The sequence below is a fragment of the Geospiza fortis genome, unplaced genomic scaffold, assembly GCF_000277835.1.
Source record: "Geospiza fortis unplaced genomic scaffold, GeoFor_1.0 scaffold382, whole genome shotgun sequence".
In the NCBI taxonomy this organism is placed as follows: domain Eukaryota; kingdom Metazoa; phylum Chordata; class Aves; order Passeriformes; family Thraupidae; genus Geospiza; species Geospiza fortis.
Window position 1 is genome coordinate 470403 of NW_005054583.1, and position 18868 is coordinate 489270.

At 45.1% G+C, this 18868-nt stretch overlaps 2 protein-coding genes across 2 annotated transcripts in view; both read right to left on the bottom strand.

The window, feature by feature from the left end:
* Nucleotides 1-4536: 4536 nt before the first annotated feature.
* On the bottom strand, nt 4537-5337 carry LOC106632036 (leucine-rich repeat-containing protein 40-like). Its single transcript, XM_014310772.1, has one exon. It carries the CDS (start codon nt 5335-5337, stop codon nt 4537-4539), a length of 801 nt encoding a protein of 266 aa, XP_014166247.1.
* Nucleotides 5338-10994: 5657 nt separating this feature from the next.
* The window catches only part of LOC102045269 (collagen alpha-1(XXII) chain-like), a 99983-nt gene continuing 92109 nt past the window's right edge, over nt 10995-18868 (bottom strand). Inside the window, exons 45-48 of the mRNA XM_031064351.1 lie at nt 16216-16282; nt 14358-14540; nt 13916-13993; nt 10995-12958 (exon numbers count right to left, since the gene is read on the bottom strand). Coding sequence (XP_030920211.1) covers nt 12771-12958; nt 13916-13993; nt 14358-14540; nt 16216-16282 — 516 coding nt within the window. The 3' untranslated portion in view covers nt 10995-12770. The remainder of the gene's footprint in view (nt 12959-13915; nt 13994-14357; nt 14541-16215; nt 16283-18868) is intronic.

Here is an 18868-nt window from a genome sequence, read left to right on the forward strand (position 1 = left end):
AAGGACTGGAGGTGGGATTTCGTTGGGAATCTCAGTAGCAGAGAGCTCCAGACTGGCTCTGTCTCAAGTCTGGCAATACCCACTGAGTTTCAGTACAAAATCTCAGTGTGGGTTACTCCATCTGGGCTTTGCTCGTGGCATCAGTCTCTCCCCATCTTGCTGCTTGAACTGTTCAAAGAAAGTTGTTTGCATGAAGGTGAGAATGGCAACACATTTTATAATTTCCACAGGGTGGCAGAAAAATAAAAAGCTTATTGATGAATGCTGAGATCTTTATTAAACATAAGAAATCAATTACTTGGATATCACATTTATTTAAACACCATTGTCTCTTGGTTTGTGGGCAGAACACTCTGGGGAGTCAAAACACACTCATTGTACAGCTTAGAGTGATCTTCATTAGGTATGCTACTTAGGCTTTCATTGCAGTTTAATGTGCTGAAGGATATGGCAGTTGTCCATGATAGATTGCTTTGTTTCTCCTGTGGTACCATTGCCCAGGTGTAGGGACTGAATGTGGTTCCTCTGGCAGTGAGGAATCATTTGCATTCAATGATTTCTAAACCTGTTGATCCTCTGCATTCCTGTCAGACTTGAGCCTCTTGCACTGACTCAGATGAGGCTGCAAAGCCAGAGGAAGACAGAAGGGCAGGTGGTGTTGGTGGTCTTTAAAAGAACTGGAAAACTGATTGGTGTCAAATTCCACTCAAGGTGAATTTAGGATCAGCCTTTCGTTTGTATGCTTGGAAATCTGCTGCTGACTCCAATGGGCATGAGGAGAACAGCAACTGCTTTTTCAGTTTTGTTTTGCCAACCAGAGACTCCATCACTGGTCACAAGAACCCTGATCATGAAATTTAGGAACCTTTGACATTTTAAGTACTGTTCATAGCGATTAAAAACTAAAATGCTGAATTTCATGTACAGGCAAATTGAGGGAGAAATAAGTAAATGCTGGGAACTAATATCTTAGATTTATAGTAGCCATAGATTGTAAACATATACTTTAAAGACAGAAGGAGCCTTTTTAAATTTGACTTTGCATAAAACAAGGCAAGCGTTATACAGTCATACCTTCAGGTGAGTGAGACTGTGGAGTTTTCAGATTTCAGGGGGTAGAGAATCTGCCATATCCTGAGGTGAACTCTCCAGCATTAAAAATATGCAGCTTATCTGTAGTCAGAACTTGTCCAGCTCGAGCTACCAGCCTGTGAAGTGTTATGTACTTGTATGTTAAATTAAAAAGCCTTCTGCCCTTATATATAATATTTCCCCGAATTTCTATTTGGAGCTATTTCCCCTCACTGCTTTTACATTTCATTACTGCTCTGCTGCAAGAGTTCAAAGTTTTCCAGTGAAAGTCTTGTGGGGTTCCAGGGGATGATGCTCTCCTAGGCCAGGCTATTTGCAGTGCAGCACAGGGTAAAGTGAAATGCAAGCACAACTCCCATCAACCCTGAATGACAGGTTTAACAATTCCCCCTCTCCCTCCTCCCCCTCAACCCCTGAGTATGGATTATATCCATGTCTCTTCACCAGGGGCCTATATCCTAGCAGTTTACTGTTCTCTGATATTAACACTTGAAGTTTTAATGAGCACAAGCAAAGGAGGATGCTTAGAAACAATACATAAAGTACAACAAATACAGGATAGGCAGTGTGAGATTAGATTTTAATGCCATCTTAATGACAACACTGGGATCTATTTATTGCTCTGCATAACTATTTCATTAACACAGATGCCAGAATACTGCAAAGAATATGAACTATTGGGTTTTCCACTTTGGGAAGTGGGATTTTGGAAGCAATCAGGACAAAGGGAAAGGAAGGGGTAACAGACAGCAAGGTGTCAGGATATCTCAGTAACTTATTCAATCTGCTCAAGCAGCTTGATGGCATGGTCAAAGTGCCCTCATTTGCATTAGTTTCACAGAATTTCTCTTGTTCCCAACAGACTAGAGAATTACAATGGCAATATTACCCCTGTTTTTTAAAGATTTTTTTTTAAACTCACCTTTTAGCTCCATTCACTCCCAGCTATGACAGGTGTATTATTAACAGACTCAATCAGGCTTCACAAATTATGTGTGTGGGTTTTGGAGAGAGAATTAGTTAAACAAAATGTGTGAATCCTGACTGGCTAAAACCAAATGTGAAAGCCTCAAATTGCTGTGCAGTCCCCAAAGAAGCTGAAGTCAGCTTGCCTTTCAGAAATCACCAACCAAGATGCAGAAGGGAAAGGTAGTCAAAATTGGAAATGGAACCTCAAGCCCAAACCCTGTGCAATGTAGAAGAAAAACAGCAACATTGAATCTGAAGGGCTTGACATGGGACCTGAGAAATTTGTCCCTCTTAGCACCTGTGTAAGATGATACTCTGGAAGGAATTTGTGTGTTAGACTCAATCCTCTAAAAAAGACCACAGTTACTAGAATTTAATTCTCACACATCCCCAAACCAGGGGGATAACCTTGTCTTTACTTGGGTCCCCCTGCTCATACTGCCTTTAACCTCATGTCCTGTACCAGGCAAGCTTTAGGAAGGCCCAATGCCTGCACATATTGAATGGGGTGACAGAAATGGGGAAATAGCAGAAATAGTGGGGAAATAAGACCTGTATGAGTCTGGAGAATGCATCAGTGACAGGAACAGGAGTGAGACCACAGTCATTCAACACCTTCAATGTTGCCACCTTGATACAACCTCTGCCTGAGTTGGCATCAGCTTCAGGATCTACTTCACGCACTGTCCCAAATCTCCTCTGAAAAAAAACCCTGAACGGCAAAAGCCTTGAAGTTCATTCTCCTGCTCTTTCATCTCCAGTTCTCCATACTGCCACAGAAAGAGCCAACTGAGCAAGGCACTGCAGTCACTTTACTCCTTTCTTTCCCGTGTCACATGTCTTAGAAATAATCAGCTGCAGGAAAATCGAATGACCTGGTGTGATGTAATTGTGTGCCTGTGACTGCCATGCACTCATTTATCTGTGTGTGATAGCCCACTGATAAAATGAATATGGTTACCATGACACCAAAAAGTCACAGCTGGTTTGAAAAATTCACAGAGGTCAGGGGCAGAGCAATGTTAAAATCGGTTTGTGTTAAGCATATCTGGAGTTGTGCTTCTGTCACCCAGAAAAAATTCAGCATTGATTCAGATCTCCTTGTGCTGATCTTTGCTGTAAGGAGAAGAAAATGACAGGACACTGAACAAGAGAATTAATGGCCTGTGTATCAATCTCTCTGCCTTTCTCCCTTTTTCTCTGAATGCTGTAAGAACATGCTCAGCTCCCACCAGACCTGACTCAGCCCCTCCTTCCAGGAAAGACACAAAACTGCATCTTTCTGTGTGTTGGACAAAGGAGACCTAGGAAACAAAGGAGACAGAGGGCAAAGAAAAGGATTTATAAGGGAATGAGAGGCTTTTGATGATGAGAAAATAATGAAACATAAATGTCAGAGGGAGTAGCCACAGAAAAAACACCCACGAAGAGCAAAGTTAAAGAGAGGTGGGAGGAAAACGTTGATGATAGGGGGAAGAGAGAGCAAAATGAAGCAGAAAGGAGTCTCAGCAAATTTCCATAATGTAACACTGATGAAGCCTTTTATGATTATGACAGGGATTTTCAGAATGTTCCCTTGCAGGAAGTTTGCATACTCATTCTTTAATAGCTCTGAACACTTTCCCAGACTCAGTGAAAGTGGAAACTTTTTCTGCTAGTGCTGCCTGCTCTAAATCTGGGCTACTCCTGTGCATCACCAAGCTCCAAGGAGCTATATCTCTGAGGTTTGCTCTGGATAGGCTGGCACATCAAACCCATGTCCATGCTGCCTCCAGAGAGTGTGAGAGCCCTGCCTGTACTCTGCAGAGCCAGCTGATGCTGCTCTTCAGGATGAATACACTATGTCCTGCCAAAGGAATGGAGACATTGTTTGCACAATAGTTTGTGGGACATGGATACAGGTTGTTTTTTATCCAGAGCCAGAAAGAAGCCTGAGCTGATTCAACCTGTGTTTAATGCAAAATACCAGGGAAAATGATGAGATTCTGGGCTACCTGAAGCAAAGCCAAATTCACAAGTTAGTATGACCTTAAAAGCTTCCAGAAATCTCAGCTTGTTCTTACTTCCAGTCCAGACTCGAGCCCCAACCCAGTGTGCAAACAAAGAGTACAGATTATTGCTATTTACATACCACTTGTTTACCTGACTCTATCTTTTCAGACTTGCTTATTTTCTCAGACTGCATGATTGTCTGCAAAATTTTTTGAGGTAAGTCTATGCCACTATAAATACAAAAAAATATTACAGTTGTCCCTGGTGAGTTTTTGAAAGGTGTATACCACTGTTCAATACTTGTTTAAGGAAAAAAAAAAAAAAAAGACTGCCAGAGAAATGACCTTACAGCAGAGAGGAAGCTTTTGAGCTCCACAGAGTGATTTCAGCAGACCTTGCTGTCTGAAACACATTTTGCTAGTGCAGATGATTTGCACACGATAAATCCATCACAGTCACTTCAAGAGGACAGACACCAGTGGTTTAGTCTTTCCAAATCCTACGAAGTGATGAGAAATAGTCTCTGATCCCTTCAGGGCCTCTGCTGCAGACTTCAGGGGGAGGACTCTCCAGTGGATTCCCCTCAAAATTGCATGAGCAGTAGTTGTAGCCCCAGTCCAGGTTCACCAGCTCCCCAAAGGCTGCTGGAAGGGACCGTAGGTGGTTGTTTCCCAACCAAAGTGTGTGCAGATTCCTCAGAAGGCAGACATCCTCAGGAATGCTCTCCAGTGAGTTGAAGAGCAATAGCAACGTTTCCAGTTTCTCCAGATGCCGAATGCTGGAGGGGATGGTATCTATTTTGTTGTCACTCACATCCAGAAAGGTGAGGCTCCTCAGCTGGCAGAGGGGTTCAGGCAACTCAGTGAGGCTGTTGTTGGCAAGGTGGAGGCTCTGCAGCCTTTGGAGTGCCCCCATCTCTGTGGGCAGAGAGCTCAGGCTGTTGTTGCTCAGCGTGAGCCTCTCCAAGCAGCTCAAAGTGCCAATTTCAGCAGGGATTTTCTTCAAGTTGTTGGAGTCCACATAGAGGCAGGTGAGGTTCCTCAGACGGCTGATCTCCTGGGGAAGCAGCTCCATCCTGTACCTGAGGCAGCTCTCTCGTTCTGGGCTCATCTCCAGCACCTGCAGCTGCTCCAAGCCAAAGACCTGTGTGGGAACTGACAGCAGCTCTCTGCCAGAGATCTTGAGTTTCTTCTTCCCTTCATATTTTGGATCATGCTCTGTGAGGTACTTCCAGAGTGGATCAGGACCTGGACAGGCACATCTGGGAGAGGTGACTGCATCCATATCCCACCAGAACAGTGGCCGGTTGAACAGAGACTGTCAGTCACAATTACCTGCATGCTCCACAGGCAGCCTCTGAGGTTTTTGGTGGATCAAGGTTCTCTGTCAGCTTTGTGCTCTGCTGGGCACGTTACCAACACACAGAGTGTTTGAGTTGCTCAGATACATCCCACTGAGTAAACATTTGGTATTCTCACATGATCAGGTGTTTCCCCTCCTGCTCTGCAGAGCACACAAACCCAGCTCTTGGGCTGTGATGTGGCCTCTCACAGCTGCAACCAGTGAGCAGTGGTCAGACAGGGAAAACTGCCTCTGCTTTTCAGCAGGTGTGTTAAAATCTCTGCCTGTGTGTAGCTCTCTCCTTCTGGAAGCGTCAAGGGTGCCTTTGCCTGAAGAATTCATATTGCCTGGGATTGCAATGGAAGCAGCAAGGCAGAGTAGATAAGGCACATGGTAAACGGGACAAGGAGAAGACAGAGGAACAGCTGGTGGCCTGGGAACTGGGAATCATTAACATATCTTGTCCTCAGGTCAGTTTGTGCCTTTAACATTCAGCAAACACAATAAAGGATCAGTTTTGAAATCTGGAGGTCCTCCTCCGTCCTGCTAAGTGTGTAAACTCCTACACCATGGAGATACCATTTTTCTTGTGTTGCACTTGCTCTGGCATATTTAAAAGCAAATTTTAATTCCTTACTGTCAAAGGTTTTGTAGATGTATAAAATGCCAGGTTTATCCCAAGCCACTCAGCACAGCATGTGATGTTGAGAGCAAGGCATTTTTCTGGAAGGAGAAACTTGTAGGTTTGAAGCCTCAGGCTGAGAAAGCCACCCTCTTTTACTTCATCCTCTAATCCTTAAGCTTTCAGCTAAAAAACTGCTTAAGACAGCCATTTCAAATGCTTCTCAAGGAGAGAGATGGAGACCCACGGGCCATTAGTGGTAGAAGACAATGTGTTAGAGGTGTAGTCTAAGGTCTGCTAGGTCAGGTCTTGTGAAGGTCAGGTCTTGCACATCAGCTTTACTTTCCCAGCCTCCTCAGTTCTGATCATCTCAGGTCAGGATGTTCCTGAATTTGCTGGAACCTATGTTCCACCACCAGGGGAGTGTGTGGCTGCACAGGTAGTAGCTGTCTATTCAGACAATGCTGGCAAGAGGATTCGGGGATTCTTGTTCAGCTTTGTCTCTTACTTTCTAGATTCTAATGCTTTTTAATTGGTTTTCACTCTGAAATATACTTTTTAAGGCCTGGAATATACCAGCTGTCACCCTTGACCTGGATTCAGAGTACAAATACCATAATCATTTTGAAATCAAGCCCTGGATTTCTTCCAGATAAATTTCCAGCATCTGTAAGACAAAACAGTATCACTTTGCCTGTGAGGCTGCTTAGGCATTTTAGGCTCCTGGGATAGAATCACAGAATTCTTTGGGTTGGAAGGGACCTTAAATACAATCTAGTTCCAACCCCTCTGCCATGATTAGGGATGCCATCCTCTAGACCAGGTTGCTCAGGTTCCCATCCAACCTGGCCTTGAAACCTTCCAGGGATGGATTTTTCATGAAAAAAATTCAGCAGAACTTGAGAGAGTCTAATAATTTTTCATAAGCATTAAAGGGTACAATAACTTAGAAATATCTGTACATCAGACACAAATGCAGCAGCCAAGGAAAAGTGAGATTTTCACTTGCAGAAGGCTGTTTTCCAACAGACCTCACAAATAACTGTAAAAATAAGACTCAACTCCCATCAAAAAGGTGCTGAAGAAGTTATTGCACTGACAATAATTTCAGACTTGGGTGAAAACCATCCCCCACATTGCTAAGGGGAAAAACGTGTCTCTAAGAACACATTGTCAAATACATCTGTCCTGTGAAATAAACCAAATTGCTGTATGTGCTGCCTTCTGTTGGAACATGCTTTTCTCTTCAAATCCAAACCCAAGTGTTTCAGACAGCATGTCATGCAGAGACAAAGGTATTGTCAGAAAGAAGTTTCTGAGGGTTTTGGCATCATTCTCTTGCTGCATTTTTTCAAACCTGGAGTTTGAACCTATGCTTTCCTTTATGAAGGTGGCAAGTTCTGCTCTGCTCCTTGCAGGACATCCATCTTCCTGATGCTGATAGGAATGTTGGGAGTATGATTAATGTTCCTTATGCATTCTACATAAAGCTCATGTCACAAAATGTAAAGTACCAAGAAAGAGCCTGCATTTCCAACAAATAATCCCCTAGAGACCCAGCAGGATGGTCTCATTCTCAGTTCAGACAAACTTCCAACAACATTGCCAGCATCAATATTGTGGAGCCAAGCCCTGCAAGGTATTCAGATGTTAACCCTTACAACAAAAATCTGCTTTGTAAAGCAATTCCCAAAAGCAGACTCCTCTTCATCACATCTTCATGCTTTTCTAAGCAGTTGTTCCCATTTCACAAGTCAGAAGACAAGGATCTACTATGTATGTGACTTCCAGGTTTAAACCCAATCAAGAAAATTAGGCAGGCTTTTTCTTAAGCTCTAAACTTCACCATTTAAAAAGGTTTTGAAAGAAAAATCGAAACCCTGATGGACCCATATTGCCCTAAAGGCCTCAGCTACCAAATTTAGTACATAGAAGGCAACTGGGTGGCTGATAAAGAGACTCTTCCTCCAGCAGTTCTGCAGAAGCAGCAGCAAGGAGGACTCCTGGTGGTCTCTGGTGGATGCTCACCCCTGCATGGGACTGCAGACTGGGGCAGAAGCCTGCCTTCAACTCCACACTGGCTTCATCCTTATGCTGCTCTTCCTGCCATGCCATGGAGAAGCCACCTTAACCCTCATCAGCACTGGGCTCCAGCTCCCAGAGGCTGAAAGTAGATTTATTTTCAGTCTATGTTGTAACTGTTGAGTGAGTGCAGTAATTTTAAGGAAGTTTTCATTGTGCAAGGACAGTACAAGTTCCTGCCATAACCTTGCCCCTCTCCCTGTGAGCAGCCTGGCTGCTGGTCACAGAGCACCCAACCTGCCATCATCTGTAACATGAATATCCCACACCAGGATGTGAGTTACTGAGGGTGAAAGATAAAAGCTCCCAGAAGATCTCTTTTCCATGGAGATATAGTTAATGTGGGCAACACAGCTCTGAGTGCTGCAGCTGAATACTTTAGGATAAGCTGAATGGATCTCCAGGTTCTACAGCTCCCACTGGAGCCACCAAAATGCAGGTCAAACCACAGCTCAACTCCTTAAAGTCAAGGAGCTGGACTTTGATGATCCTTGTGGGTCCCTTCCAACTATGGATATTCTGTGGTTCTATGTTCTGTGACTGAATCTCACTGTGAGAGACTGAGCATGGGATTGAGGTACCCAGACACAGACATTTTGCATTATTTGATGTGCTCTCCCCTGGGGTCACCCACTGAAGCTCCCCTAGGTCCTACATCACACCTGCCAGTCCCCGTCAGTGTCTCTGGCCCCATGTATTGTGTTTGGTGACACCCAGACATTCCTGGGCAACAAGTCCTACTCCAGAAGCTGTCAAATGCAATCTTTAACAGGGCAGAGCTTGGCCAGTTTCCACATTAAAAGGCTGAATGACCAGAAGACTCTATTTTAGTGGGCTTTTTTAAAATATAATTTTTAAACTTTTTTTTTTTAATAATTGCTCAGAATGTAAAATCTGTGTTGGTCTCCTAACCAGTTCTGTGGCCAGAGCACAGAGTTTGGGCTTAGCTGACACAGTACTTTTATTGTTTTTATGGAAAGAAGAAAAAACCCACAGGCATTTGATACAGCTTCCAAAAAGCAGCTAATTCAAAACTGTTTAGAAATTGTTAAATAATTTAACACAAAAAAATATATTTTCCCCAAATGAACCTGTTGCTTTGTTCTGTCTTTGTAATTTGTTTATTTGACAGGCAAAAAATTGAATTAAATAATGGTTTGTTTGCTATAATTACTGTAATTTACAAATGATTTTATAAAAAGGAAAAAAAAAAGAGCAACTGACAGTGGTGCCATAAATCCCATGTGTTCCTTTTAAAAATCTGAATAATATATTGTCTCGCTCTCTAATGCAATTTTAACAGTATATTGCCACAGGGCCAAAACAAAATCCAGCTGAAAAATCAGTCTATTCCCAGGTTTAAACCTCAGACTCAGTGAACAGACTACTGTATGGTGATTTACCACACACTTGGTTGCAGACACAGGAACACTGAGATGCCAAAGCCACACTTTCCCTTACTCAGGGCTGGTTAGGAGAGGGCCACCAGCACTGTCCCTGTCCTGTGTGCCACCTCCTGGCTGTGTGTTCACCTGGCACAGTGCTGGACAGACCATACACACACAGTCACCTGTTAGGCACAGAGGCACCTGCATTTCCTGGAGAGAAGCTTCTGACCATGCCCAGGGCTGTACTTGTAGGTTTACTGGCTTCCCAGATGGCAGACCTACTTTGAAAAGTAATCTCAGGCCACCTTTAAAAAGACTGAAAATACACACAAACAGACTAAAGCAAAAACTGTGGCAGTTTTTGAAATCCTCCAAATACACCCTCCTTTCTTACCTGTTATTTCAGGTGTCCTTTTAGGCACATTCCTGTAGGGCTTGCTTCTCTAAAAGGTGGCAGCTACAGAAACCTCCCTTTGATGACTAAAATCTGGGTGAGTACAAACACGGGTCTTGATCTGGGTCTGCAGCTCATGTACTCTGCTCACTAACAACAGATTCTGCCTGGTAAATGTCATTTAACTGGCTGGAGAGAAAACAAGGTTTAAGAAAAAGCAGGGAAATGGCACCCACTGAATTCAGGGCACAGAGACAGTCTGGGGTGTCTCTGGGAACAGACTGAGCAGATAGCCATATGCTAGGGAATATGCTGAAGCAAAGGGAATTAGGCTGTGTCCCCTTTTATGGGTGGAAAATGCTCAGAGATGTAGTCTGTGTCTAGCTCATGCAGATTTTTCAATTGCTATTAAAGATGCAAGTGCTTCCTTTGTGTTCCCAATACAGACTCTTGGAAATGGCTCCCACAGAAGCTCAGATGAAAGAGGTTATTAAAAAAAACCCTTTCATCTCTTTCAACTGGATGCCACTGCACTGTCTCACCTACTGTGCGTTGCACTAGATTACCCTTAGAGTTCCCTTCCAACCCAAATTATTCTATGATTCTTTGACCTCACAGGAGTTAAAGACCCTGAAATTTGTTTAACAGAACATCATTATGTATCTTCCCTTCTCATGGTGCACTAGAATGTACTGAGTTCTATGACATGCATGGCACATCAGACACACATGATGAGAGCCTGTAGAGACGAAGGGGTCAATGCATGGCATACCAGACACACATGAGAGCCTGTAGAGACGAAGGGGTCACCATCATGACAGGAATTAAATGTCACATTTGCATGGCCCAGTTAACATGTTTGACCTCCATAACACTTGTTCATTACCACCACATTTACCCAAAGCAATGTCTCTTCCCATGTTAGGAGGTGCTCTCAAATAAGGACCCTGTTCTGCCTCACCACTGGAGGGAGGAAATCTCAGCCTGGACTACGAAAAATGCTCCTGTCAAACATGTGATCAGCATGTTTGCTTAATACTAAAATCCAGCAAGCTAACCCAAGATGCAATACAGTAACACATATACCATTGAAAGTTACTTAAAAGTGGCAAGCTTTTCACTTCATGGTATTTTCACTTTAATTGGTCTTTCCATAGCAAGAAACACAGTAAAATCAAATCAAAGAGTTTATTTGCATAGGAAATAGCAAAAATAGCACCATTAAGAGCTACACAGTAAAGACTTTGTTTAACCTTGGCATTTGTACTTGTTATTTAATTTCATTTTTCAGTAAAGCAGAGGCAAATTTTATCTGCTACTGGGTGAGAAAAGACTTCAAGACTGGCAAAAGCTTATCTCAGCGCTTTAGCCTCAGGTTATGATTCTGGGCTGGTTATCAACAGCTGTGGCTTCTGCTTGGGCTGGCCAGTTTGGAAGCACCATGCCATATGGAGAATGTGTTAGCAGGGCAGGGTGCCTGTTTTCTGTCTCCAGAATAGCAGACCGGATTCCCAAACACATTCAGCACTTAGTGCCTGTGTCAGGTCCATTACTCCCATCTCTCACTACAAACTGCTTTGTGCAGAAGAGTTTTGAAAACACAGCTGCTTTGCTGGCTGGCATATATCTGAGGACTGATGACTTCTCAGATCTGCACTTGGTGGGTGGGCATAGCTTGGTCAGAAGGTTAAGCTCACTAATGACCTATTGTGAAGGTCTTTTCAGACTCCATCCCCTTTTTACTTTGTCTTTGCATTCTCAGGTTGATTTTGGCAATTAGCTGATAGGGAGAAATGGCCACTGTCTGGCTTGTTGCTTTCACCATCAAACACAATTTCCCCCATGTTTATGAACATTTCTTTGCTCTGATCCTTTCATCAAAGATCAACAGCCTCCTAGACCAGGCTGCACTATGCACCAGCCCTCTAAGTAACACAGCTTGCCAGGTTATGGTCATAATGGATCAACCAAAACAGTGAATTGGGTCACAGTTGGCTTCCTGAGCTTTTAATACCAGGGGGCTTTCTATGCTGCTGTGGCTGATTTTTGGGTGAAGCAGTGGTAGGGAGCTGTGCATGTGCTGACATTGCACAAGGGATTTGGCATCCTTGACCTGACAGAGGATAACCTTGCAAATGCATCTCCCTGACAGAGATAAGTAAGCTCCACTTCTTGGAAAAAAACTCTCCACTACAGAGAGGTTTAGATCTTCTGTGTCGTCCCTTCAGGCCTTTTCTAAGAAATCCCACATGACTCCATGAAAAAGTAGCTCCTATAGAATATTGATTCATTTATCAGCAGAAGAATATCAAATTTAACAGGGATCTTCTGGAAAGCGCACACTAGCTGTTCAAAATTGTCCACTGGGAGTTGGATGTACTGTAGACACCTTTTCCAGCTTTGGTATGACTTTATCTTCCTCCCTGCCATGTGGATAGCAAATAGCACCAACAATCCTGTGCCTGTGTGTCACAGTTAATGCTCTAGGCTGCAGGATTTGATTTGAGCTGAAAGGGTGAGGGATAAAGCTTTGGAAAAAATTAATCAGATAACAGATAAAAAATTTGGCATTGGAATGGTTTTGCATAAACAGTCACACAACATATTGCTATTATATGCTTTTCAAAAGAGGAAAAACCCCACTTATTTTTAGCATTTTAATATGCCCTGATGTTAGAGAAAACAAACAAAAAAATAAGTTCACATATCACATCAAAGATAATAATAATAATAATAATTATAATTCACAAAAATAATCTGACCGACCGGCAGCATTTGTTGGCTTTAGAAGGCCTCCCGCGAAAGAAACGCAGCTGAAGACATTGGAGAGCTCTTGGCAGGTGTGAGGAATTCAAGTTTTCAAAACAAGTCTGGGGGGGCTCTCTGCACACTACGGCCCTTTGACATTGGAGGGTCGGGCAGCCAGGCTTGCATAGTAAGCACACTGAGAGGGGTCACACTGTCCCCTGGCTCCTGGGGGCCCCTGGGGACCTGCCAGACCCGGCACACCAGCTTCACCTTGAGGGCCAGGAGGTCCTGGCATCCCATCTTTGGCATAACCAGGCTCCCCTGGGAGGCCTGAAATAGAAACAGAATGCCCTGGTGAGTGGCACCAGAGTGACACACCCAGTGTGCAGTACTCAGCAGTGTAATGTCACAGGAGATGGCTTTGCTGCCGAACTGGGATGCAGACAGCAGCTTCCATAGGTTTGGATTTGGCTGGGATGTATCTCAAGGATACAACCAGAGTGTCTCCTCTGAAATAAAGATTTCCACTCCCTATGGGACCTTGAGATGCTCAGCTCTGATATGGCTGCTCTTCTACCTCCATGCTAAAGTTGTGGAGATGTGTGAGACAACTAATGACATAGAGTCCTCACAGAGAGGAGGTGAGAATGGGAAAGTGGAGGCAAGAGCCAGCCTGGGGAGATAAATCACTGGTGCAGAGCATAGTGGGCACATTGTTATTTGAAGGCAACGCAAGGCCAGTCTGCCAAATGCAGAAAATGGGGTTATGAGGGCTTCCCATAGTTCCTTTCCCAAGAAAGCAGTGAAGGCAAAACTTATCAATGGTACCTAATTTCAGACTGCAGATAAACTGCATTTGCCGCTGCTTTGTCAGTAATAGTAAAGCAGAAGCTGTATCCCCAAGGCACAGGTGTTCAATATGACCTTTCATAACATCTGAAACTGCCTGAACCTCTGGGTTCAGCTTGGTCACAGGAAGACTCTGCCAAGGACAGAGAAAACACTTCACAGTGCATTTAATAATTAAAGCTTCACTTTGGATTTGACCCAAAGGTCAGTTAACTTAGCTGTAACTGAGATGGTTCACTGTACTCATTCAGCAGGCTGAGGAATTAAAGGTGGCCAGACATGATGTTAATGATACAGTTCTTCCCTTTGGGCCACATCCTACAGAAATTGTGTCTGTTGTTTTTATGTCATCATGATCATCTCTCTGGTACAGCAGAGACCTGTGTCCTGGCAGTGGTTCTAAGTGATGTGTTTTGTGGGGTGTTCTGAATAACATACCTGGAATTCCTGGGGGACCCATTTCCCCTCGCTGACCAATGCCAGTGTCTCCTTTCTCCCCCTTTGCTCCTCTTTCTCCTGTAGAGAGGGAAAGAAAAAATATGAACTGATGAGCATGGTCTACAGAACTAAGCACTAGTGTAGGTCTTCCATCCACACTGAAGCCAGTATATTTGGTAAAAACAGTTCCTAATTGTGGCCAATCCTCTGAGAGAGGACATTAAGTGGGAATGAAGACTTGCCCCACTCTAGTTCTGGCCAGAGGTGCAACACACCAGCAACTGCTGGTCATATTCAACACCTCTGGTTCAACAGACTGAGGTTGCTTCCAACACCAGCATTTTGAGGACAATTTATAAGCTACTAGAAGGAAAGGTGGATGCTAAAGTCGAGTGGACACATCCTTTTATTGGACTGCCTCAACACACCAAGTTTCACTTACCTTTGGGACCAATTGGTCCAGGTGGCCCTTCAGACCCAGTCTGTCCAGGCCGGCCAGGCTCCCCCGGAGGGCCAGTTCTTCCTGGGAGTCCTTCCTTCCCAGGGGGACCAGGAGGTCCTGGTCTGCCATGGGATGCTTTTACCTGTGCAGGCTGTATCTGAGCCAGGATGTAGGGTAACTTTGCTGCAAAGAGAGGGAAATGAGTTTGTTAGACTAAAAGGACTATGCTCCAAGAGATGGAAAGCCAGAACCAGGGGCCCAGTAAAGTCCCAAGTACTGTCATAGATCAATTTTCCAGGGCCACCCATTTTTCATCACTCCATAATCCATGACTGTGACTCTCTGATTCTCTCTAAATTATTTAAATCTCTTTTCTTGGTAGCCATGAATTGCTCCTAAATTCCATACTTTATCATAAACCTTTCTCTCATCCTCTGCTCCTTGTCCTCCAAGTATCTGAAATGTCCCTTCCTTTAGTTGTGCAGATGGTGGATCCCTGCTAAACTGGGACCACTCCTGTTCTGAAAAGGAGACCCTTTTCCTACTGCTTATGCGATGGAGAGATGCTACATGGCTGGTCTGTAGGGAGAAAGCTTTTCTTGTTCCAGGCTGTTCCAGACAGGCACACACTGCCTGCCATCTCAGTGCTAAGACCCTGAACAATCATGCAGGCTTTGGCTGGGGTGGAGTTAATTTTCTTCATGGTGGCTGGTATGGGGCTCTGTTTTGGATTTGTGTTGATAATACAGAGATGCTTTTGTTATTGCTGAGCAGGGCCCACACAGAGCCAAGGCCTTTTCTGCTTTTTGTACGGCCATGCTGGGGAGGAAATTTGAGTTGTTGGGAAGAGACACAGCCAGAACAGGTGACCCAAACTGACCAGAGGGAAATTCCAGACCACATGACATCAAGCTCAGTGTACAAAGTGAGGAAAGGAAGGGAGGGACATTTGCAGTGATGGTGTTTTTTTTTCCAAGTAACCATTACCTGTGATGGGGCCCTGCTCTCCTGGAGATGCCAGAACACCTGCCTGCCCATGGGAAGCAGGGAGTTAATTCCTTGCTTTGTTTCGCTTCTGGGTGCAGCTTTTGCTGTACCTATTAAACTGTCTTTATCTTAACCAATGAGTTTTCCAGCTTTTACTCTTCTGATTCTCTCCCTGATCCTGTTGGCGGGGGAGTGAGTGAGCAGTGTGTGGGCCTTGGCTGCTGGCTGGGGTTACACCATGACAGCAACCTTGAGAGCTCATAAAACACTCAACATCACATAAACATTCTACAGAATAGAAGGGAGAAGAGTGTTCTATCTTCTTTTCATTGATCTTAAATGCTTTCAGACTGGTGTGGATATTGAAGACTGAGAGTGTGTAAATAAAATCTGTGAAATGATCACCCTGTTTACCTGTGATCTTTAGTACAGAACAAAATGTCTGCAGCTGCATGTCAGCTGCATCAAGAGCTGTGTGAGAAGGACTACAGCTCTGCATCTCACTGTCAATGGGATCAGTAGTGATCTGCAATTCTCATACTTAGAGAGAAACAGCAGCCCATATCCCCTCCAATCCCTCTTCTTATACTGATGAGTATCAAAAGTTATAGGCAAAAATCATGAACATTTCTTCTCCAGCTGGGACCTCAAAAGAAAGTTTATGATCTACTCTGATTACTTTTTGAGCTATTGCTGGGAAAATCAAAGCCTGGGGAACTGGAAAGCACATTTCATATCATACATCTTCCAAGCAAGCTTGCTGCAATTCTATCTTCCTTAAGCAGGAGAGGTTCAGGTGCCAGCACAGCTATGGAAAGCATCATTCATACTCTCAGATCCATCTTCTGGCTTCCTGGTACTGATTACTTACCATCTAGCTGCTTGGATAACTCCTCTTGGATGAGTCTCCTCAAAGTCTCTAGAGATGGGGCCTCTCCCTAAAGAGTCAGAATCACAGTGATGAGACTAGATAACCACAGTAAAGGGATCAGATAGTTACAGGACAAGGGGGAACAGTTTTAAACTAAAAGAGAAAAGATTTAGATTAGATGTTAGGAAGAAATTCTTAACTGTGAGGGTGGTGAGGTGCTGTAATGGGTTGCCCTGAGAAACTGGATGCCCCACCCCTGGAAGTGTTCAAGACAAGCTGGGTGGGCTTTGGAACAACCTCACCTAGTGGGTGGCATCCCTGCCTATGCTGGGTGGGCAGTTGGAAGTAAATGATCTTTAAGGTCCCTTCAACCCAAAACACTCCGTGGTTCTATGGTGTGCAAACTAAGACCTCCACAAAGGGCTCAGCAGGTGCCATGTCATCACACACAGAGCACACAGGGCAGCAGGGTCTGCCTAAAAGAGGAATGTAAAGGGACTCAAAACAATCACAGAATCAATTGGGCTGGAAAAGACCTCTGAGATCATAAAGCCCACTTGACTGAACTCCACCATGTCAAGAAAATCATGGCACTGAGTGACACGTCCAGTCTTTTCTTAAATGTCTCCAGGGATAGTGACTCCACCACTTCCGTGGGCAGCCCATTCCAGTATCTAATTATCCGTTCTGTGAAGAAATTCTTTGTAGTGTCCAAAATAAACCTCCCTGACACATTTTGAGATTATGTCCTCTTGTCTGGGAGAAGAGACTAAACCCCATGTGGATAGATCCTCCACTTGGGCAGTTATAGAGTCTCCTATAAAATCTCCCCTGAGCCTCCCTTTCTCCAAGCTGAACAACACCAGCACCCTCAGTCTTCACAGGAGCTGGGCTCCAAATTTTTCACCATCTCTGTTCCCTTCTCTGGAACTGCTCCAGAACCTCAATGTCTTTCCTGAATTTAGGGGCCCAGAACTGGACACAGAATATAATGTGGCCTCCCCAGTGCCCAGTACAGAGGGACAATCACCTCCCTTGTCCTGTTGGCCACACTAGTGCAGACACAGAAGGCCAGGAGGCCACCCTGCTCCTTGCCCACCTGGACATATGCCGACTCACATTTGGCCGATGTTGGACAGCAACCACAGGGACTTTTACACTTGGCACCTTTCCAGCCACTCTGCTCTCACCCTGGGGCACTGCAGGGCCTTGCTGGGACTCTGAACAGGACAGGGCACAGGGGACACTGCTAGTGACCAAATGCCAACTCGTTGCAGCTCCATTCCCAGCCATTGTCTGGACACAGCCATCCTGACAGTTAAGTCAGTCAAGACTGCCCCTGCCCAATCAGTGGCCTGACAGCTTTTCCAGGACTGTGCTGTGGGAGATGGAGTCAAAGGCTTTGCTCAAATCCAGAGAGACCATCCCTCGCTTCGCACTCAGCCCTGAGGAGGGTCACTTGCTCCTCAAAGGACATCATGTTTCACAGTCAGGACCTGCCTTTCTTAAACTCACACTGGCTGGGCCTGATCCCTTGGCTGTCCTCTCTGGGCCCTGTGATCCCCCTCAGGATGATCTGCTTCAGAACCCTGCTGGGCCCTGAGGTCAGGCTGACAGGCCTGCAGTTCCCTGCATCCTCCCTGCAGCCCTTATGAGAGTGGGTGTCACACAGCCACCTCCAGCCATCTGGGACATCGTGACTGTCCAGGACTGATAATACAGGATGGAGAGCAGCTTAGTGAGCTCTTTTGCCAGCTCCCGGAGCACCCTCGGGGTGCTCCCAGCCAGCTGCACAGACTTGTCAGTGTCTCAGTGGCTCTGCAGATCACTAATGATTTCCTCTAGGACTGTTGGGGGTCTGGTCTGCTCCTGGTCATTATCTGCCAGCTCAGGGGACTGCTTGTCCTCTGGAGAATGGATCTGTCTGTTGAAGACTGAGGCAAAGAAGGCCTTCAGTAGCTCAGCCTTTTCCTCATCCTTCATAACCATATGCCCACTGCATATCCAACATATAATGAATATTTTCCTTGGTCCTCCTTTGTTGCTAATCTTTGTAAATGAACACTTTTAAACTGTTTTTTACAGTAGTGGTGAGGTGAAGTGCTAATTGATTTTTGCCTTCCTGATTTGTCTTTCTCCATGAGGTGGGAGCTAAGGGGTGGGACACATGGAGGGCTGGGTGGAAAAAGCAGTTTGGCAGAAGAAAGGGCTTCTCTGGGGATGTTTAGGAGAGGAACACACAAGGTGGGAAAAGGGAGAGCGGCAGGTCATTGGAAGAGGAACAAGCATAGGAAAAGTCGAGGGGCAAAGGCCTAAAGCAGGCCTTTGAGACCAAGGATGCCACGTCTCTCCATGACAAGGGGGGGCCGTGCCCACCAGGCCTGTGTGACCCGCAGTTGCATTGTGCCCAGAGGCTATTGTGACACAGGTCCATGCCGTGACACGGAGGACACTTGTAGGGCCAAACCCCTCGTGTTGTCACTCTCAGGAGAGCAGCTCTCTGAGGAGACAGCAGTTCTCTCACGAGGCAGCAGCTCCTCAGAAGGAAGCAGCTCTCCCGGGTGATCTTGGCCAGTGCTCATCAGAGCATAGCCAAGATGTCAAAGAGACACGAGGCAAACACCCACTGCCAGTCCCGTGAGGGGCAGGCGCC

Coding starts and splice junctions, on each gene's coding strand:
- LOC106632036 (XM_014310772.1), bottom strand. CDS start 5,337: ATGGATGCAGTCACCTCTCCCAGATGTGCCTGTCCAGGTCCTGATCCA.